This window comes from Eurypyga helias, unplaced genomic scaffold (assembly GCF_000690775.1).
Source record: "Eurypyga helias isolate BGI_N326 unplaced genomic scaffold, ASM69077v1 scaffold43623, whole genome shotgun sequence".
Classification (NCBI taxonomy): domain Eukaryota; kingdom Metazoa; phylum Chordata; class Aves; order Eurypygiformes; family Eurypygidae; genus Eurypyga; species Eurypyga helias.
In genome coordinates, this window is record NW_010243857.1 from 86,365 (window position 1) to 92,519 (window position 6,155).

Consider the following 6,155-nt stretch of genomic DNA (forward strand, 5'->3'; position numbering starts at 1 on the left):
TTGCGATTAGCTGACCTACCATTACAAAACTTTCCATCTTGCATTCGGTCATAACAGAATTTATTGTAAAATACTAGATATTTAGAGTCCATGTTGTTTTCAAGCAATTATTCTTTATACATTCATGACACATTCACAAACACAGCTGCATCGGGTGCACTTGCGGAAAAGAAAAAGCAGCACGCTGTATCCTCTCCCCTTATGCAGGGCCATTAGCCCTGCCTTCTTGGTCAGCCTCAGCATGGCCTGTTGACTTCGGATAGGAGCAGGATTCCTTGCCTTTTCAGGGCATCCTGAAGTTCATGCTAGGAGCCAAGGTTTCAGTCCCCAAACAGCACGGGTTTCGTGTGTCCAAACTACCTAAAAGAAGTTCCGTGACTTCACCACACGATGCCATGTACAACCAGGAGACTCAGCACGATATTCCCAGAGTTCATTTCTTTCCTAGATGAAAGTTTTGAAGTCCACAAATTAGCAGCAGCAAATTATCCTGGCTGAAGCCAGGTCTTTCTCTTGCCATTTTTAAGGGGTATGAAAGCAAGCCAGTCCCCTGTTATGAGTCACAATCTCAGTTTCACAAGCTCAAAGGAAAACTCCACTGAGTTGGGATGGCAAAGGATTCTGTTATGGTTAACAGCAGAGCAGATCAGTTACTGCATTGGGAGGATGGTGAGAGATAATCATTGGTATATTATGACAAAAGTCTAGAATAATCTCATGTAAGTATGTTCCTTAATACAGAAATCTACAGTGATTTCAAGTATAGACCAATAGGTAATAAAGGCAAAGTCTGTGCTAATTGGTATCAAGTAAAACTCTACTGAAGACAGAATGTTTCTATCTTGGCCTAAATCTTGCAGCTCCATGGGTGACATACAGAAAAGAATAAGTTAAAACTCGTGGAATGGTTTGGGTTGGAAGGGACCTTACAGACCATCCAGTTCCAACCCCCCTGCCATGGGCGGGGACACCTTCCACTAGGGCAGGTTGCTCAGAGCCTCGTCCACCAAGATGGCAAGAGTCTTGTGCATGAACATGTTCTGGCGAAGGCAGCCAGGAGGCACTAGCAAGAAATTTACTTTTGTGTATTGCCAGTGCAGACCAGGAAAGCAGCATCCTAAACCTATCAGCTAGTCTCCCAAACATTAAAAATATGAACATTGTTCAACTTTTTCTGGAACCTCTTATGTTTACTCAGGATACTTGCAGGTTGGTTGTCTTTTGACTCACTTCCCTGTCCTTAATGAGTTAAAGGAGAGAACCATGATCCTCTTCTAAAACCTCTGAGCTTGAGTTTCGTTGTTGCTGGGCACTGACAGCTCTTATCTTCAGCAAAAGCTTCTGGAAAAACAGGAAGTCTGAAAACATGATTCTTCTGCAAAGCAATATAAGGTTTTCTGTGGTCTGGGCCTAAGTTCTCCTGATTTTTCCTACTGAAAAGCCTTTTGCTGGTGTGAAGATGGAAAACTAGATGATCTTGTATAGACCTGTTGCCAGTGTTGACAATATCAGCTTATTCTGATAGCTGTCTTAGCAGTACCAGCTGAAGCATTGATGTTCCAGTGTGGTGCTGCCGTTTACCAGCCTGTTTCTGCAGCTGACTGCACAGGTAAATTCAGTCTCCGTGGCGATGACAAGTGTATGCTAAATTATGCATCGGACAGCTTTGATGTTTTCCCTCTCACCTGCTAACTGGCCTGTCTCCCCAGGACATGGTGGAATATGCTAAATCACTACAGTATGTTGGTCAAAAATAGTCTTCTCTGTCTCCTCTGTAGTTAGGAGTGGCCAGTGTGTGGCTTTTGAGCTGCCTGAGGATGGTGAACTCTTGGAATCTGTTTGCCAAGGCAGGGCTGCCTTCCCGGCTGCGGCCTGGAAGGAGTCAGCAGAAATTCCTCATGGAGACATTGTGGTAATTGGCCTGGGGACCCTCTTACACAACTGATTAACCTCAGCCCCATCCAGCAGCGGAGTAACGTAACGAGACCCTTGGGGAATCGCCACCGTCTCCCTCCTAGGAACAACCACGGCAGTTCTTCTCTCCTTGACCCTTCAAAACACGGGGAAGGGTTTTTATAGTCCTCAGCCATATAAAATTTCGGCATGCAGCTTGCAAGGTTTGTAAACATCAGAAGATGTGGTAGTTCTACTCTGGTGAGAGCTTTCTCGTTAAGGAAATACCACAGCGTCAAACAACCAAAGATCGCAACATTTAAAATAATGCCACTTTTTGTAGAAAAGGCACAGTCCTGTGTGTATGGACACTGTGAAATGTAGGAGCTCTGAGGATACACGGCTGGTCAGGTGGAATGGGGATCCTAACCAGCATGCAGATGATCTGTTCCGTAAGACAGGCAGTAGGATAAACGCATGTTACGCAAACACGTGCAAGCACAGTTTACTTTCTGTTGCTGGGCAGCCTGTGGCTCAGAGGGCAAAAGCTGTCGTCTGTTTTCCTGCCTATCCTGTCCTCGGCACATCTCCTCCTTAGTGGGAGGCATTTGTCGAACTCCTTTGATTTCTAGTTTCCAACTGTCACTGAGAACAGCTGGGGAGTAGAGAGCTGCTTTCTCCCGCCTGCCTCTTCTCAGAAGCCCTCCAATTAGCCCTCGCTCGGAGGCCAGACCCTACTGTTTCTGCCGAAGCTGGCAGGATGGCTTGTGAATATTTAAAAGGGAAGGCACCTTTCCAGTAACAAAGATCCTTTTGCTCTCCTCCCTCAAAACTCCGTTGAGTGAGCAGGTGTCGGGACATTTTATACTTTGGTTTTTACCGAATAGCAAGTTCCCAAGGAAAAGCTGTGAGAAAAAGATTAGATTAATTCAGTGTATCTTTCTTTTCTCCCAGAAATACCTGCCAGTACCTAGCTCTTGGACAAATTAATTCAATATTTAAACACAGGGACTGCTTTGCAAGACTCACTAACACTCCGGCTTGACTGCGGGCACTAGTTACCTGATATTCCACCTTCAGTGTGCTACCTACTTGTTGGCGGGCTGCTAATTCGTGTGATTTTGGTTCTGTTAAACCACCAGCCCTTACTTTAGCTCTGTGGTAGATAATCCTTCAACTTGTCTTTCTTGGGTTTTGTTGCAGTACCCTTTCAACAGCCCAACATCAAGAATGGAGCCCTGTTTGATGAGCAGTACTCCAAGGCTGCATCCCACACCAGTGACTCCTCGCTGGCCAGAGGTCCCGGCCGCGAACTCCTGCTACACGAACCCATCCATGCACTCCACAAGATACGGAAATTCTAGCGACATGTACACTCCCTTGACCACACGCAGGAATTCTGAATATGAGCACATGCAACACTTTCCCGGCTTTGCCTACATCAATGGGGAAGCCACCACAGGTTGGGCTAAATGAAAATGACTGGTTTCAGCTAAGCCCATATACTTAAGAGTTATAAAAACCTCATGTTATGTGGGACTTTTCATGGACGTTCTTCAATGGAGGTGAAGATGGAAAAGATCCTGGGCAGATAAACATAGTTCGTGATGTGGGCAGGCCACAGACCAGTGTGACCGAATGTTCCTGTAGCCGGAAAAAGATTTTTGTGCTATTCTAGACCACTTTTGGGGCCAATCTGTGCCTTTTTTAGTTCTGGCATGTGGGCCAACCCTGTGTGATGTTTGTTTGAGCGAGCCATTTTTGCCCCTCCTCTCTTATTGACAAGTGTTAATGAGTCTTACAAAAAAAAAAATGTACTGGAATGGGATCTATTTATAATTGGAGTTAAAGACAGGAAATTCACCCTCAGCAAAACTCTGGCATCTGTTCTTCTTTTAAGCTCTTAATGCATTCCTTAAAAACCATTCTGCCAAGTCATCACTTGTCCGTATCAGTTCCTCTCTCTGGCTCCTTAAAAGATGTATGGCGTTGTAGGTTTCAGTTTACACCTAACTTTGTATATTGATGCACCTTTCTGTTGATCCAGCAAGTTTGATCTTTACAAAAGACAAGAAAAGACATGTAGCATTGAATTATACACTGCCTTAAGTTGACTATTGTTCTTATTATATATGTATTTGTGTTAAGTTTGCACAATCTGGAAAAATCTAACTTCTCTGGTCAGTAATGACAAGGTTAAGAAGGGACTTGGGGACAGGGAAGATTTTGGATTCAGAGCCACATATGTTAAATATGGTGATATGAAGCAATTATGTAAAGAAAATGACAATGCAAACATGATTATTCATTTAATTACCTATTGACAGGTATGAAACTATTCTCTCAATTCCTTCACGTGGTGATAATTCTATATAGCTCTACAAAAGCAAAATTCAAAGCTGTGCCTTTGAACTTATTCTGTACTGTGTATGTGTGGAAAAATGTATTGTATTTTGGGGAGAATTTTTCTTAGACATTTTCTGTCAGATTTGTAGCTATTTGTGAGGTTTTGTTAGATTTTATTAACATAGCTTTTTCTTCTGTATTATAAAATGCACCAAGCAATTATGGTGGACCTATTACCCTATGGGTAAGAAATAAATAAATGGAAATATGACATCAGGCTTTTTAGTAATCGTTTTGTAAATAAAATCTTTGATAGCACCCAGTGTGATGATAACCCTGTTTATGCCTAAAATGGACAAAAGTGGGTTTTGTACAGTTATCCAAGATACATGAGGGATTTTCACAGTCAAATAAAGTTCTTGAAATTAAATGGATACCATTTAAATTTACTTAAATACAAGAAATTTCTCCAAGCTGCACACCTTCAAAAAGCCCTAAATGTGGCCATGTATGTTTTTATCCAGCAAAGGACTTGAGAGCTTATGTCTCTCTCAATGAACGAGTAGTCCTGCACGGGTGCTTTCAGCTGAAAGGGCTCACAGCTCGTGTGCCTGGACAGATGACTCTCTGCTGGAAAGGGAAAAGTTGTTTTTCCTCAGGTGAGTAAATAAGGCGGTGAAATGCTCAGACCCTATGTTTAACCAGCGGGTAAACTGGGGAGAGTTTGGGGTCTGAAGTAACTACTGGAATGAGCTGGGAATCTGCAAGGATTGAGGGAGGAGGGATGTTCCAGGCTGGGTTTGGCAGGTGTTCAGTTTCTTAAATAGTCAGCCAAGGTCCTGGTGGGGTTTTACTGAGGCACAGCAGGAGCCTGTCCCCACCTTTACCCATCTGACCAAAACCTTGTTTCCTGCGTTAGTGTCACAGACCACCTGAAACAGGATAACGCATCTCTATTATTCTTATTCAAGTTACCCTCAGGCAAAATTGTGCCGGTGAAGAAGTTAAGTCATGTCGAGGAAGTTTTTTGAGTGCCCAGTCTTTAGCAGCTGGAGTTTTTATGTGTTTGAGACCAAAGTCCTACCCTGCGTTTTGTTATTGAAGATGTTTAAATCAAAGCATTGATTCTGGCCTGTTAATTATTAACAAGCATACAAATACCTGCCTCATCAAGGCTGTGAGAAATCAGTACAGAAAGGCAGCGTCACCAACATAGAAAAACCCACTTTCTCTTCTCCAGTGGATTCCAAACCTCTGCATTGCGTTGCATCTGACAAGAGCCCACCGTGACCCCGTTCGCTCACTCGCTGTTGCTGGAGCACTGATGGATCTCCAGTTACCCAGCCGGCTGCCAGCCGTGACCTGCCGCGGTCCCCCGAGGACCCACCATTCAGGTGAGACGCCGGAGGGCAGAACCAACTGGTTCTCAAAGCCGGGTCTCTGGAAGGATCAGGAAGGAAGTGAAACCCAGCATTGCTCAAGGGAAGCCAGAAGCACTTCCTATGTTTTTTTACAACAGGTTGTTAAAGCAAATAAAGCCTGATCTCCATGGACTGAAGGAGAGGAGAAAGTGAGAATGTTGCAGTGTACAGGTGTGCCATGTCCTTCGATGTGTTTGGGGACAACTCAGTTACTCAGGCTTGAAGAGGTCTGGGAGACTGTTCAGGAAGGAGGATGGATATTGGACACAGTGCCAGCCCCAGAAATAAAGACTTCCCGAGCGGAGAACTGCAACACCATGCTCAAAGTCCTGAGAGATGGAATTTTGACCAACAGCAGCACCACAAAGATGCTCATAAAAAAGAGCCACAGGACACTGTCGGTCAGATGTGGCTTTGAAAGTCTTTTGCAAAAGAGCCTTCACGCTCTTTCTAGTTTTTATTTCTGTAATTCATTTGGAAACCTGTACTGATGCC

The 6,155-nt window shown here is 44.0% G+C and overlaps 1 protein-coding gene across 1 annotated transcript in view; it reads left to right on the plus strand.

The window, feature by feature from the left end:
* The window catches only part of RFX4 (regulatory factor X, 4 (influences HLA class II expression)), a gene marked incomplete at its 5' end in the record, with an annotated part of 74,005 nt that extends 70,484 nt beyond the window's left edge, over window positions 1-3,521 (plus strand). The window contains one exon of the mRNA XM_010149564.1: window positions 3,097-3,521. Within this exon, the coding sequence (XP_010147866.1) occupies window positions 3,097-3,369 (273 nt within the window). The remainder of the gene's footprint in view (window positions 1-3,096) is intronic.
* Window positions 3,522-6,155: the final 2,634 nt, after the last annotated feature.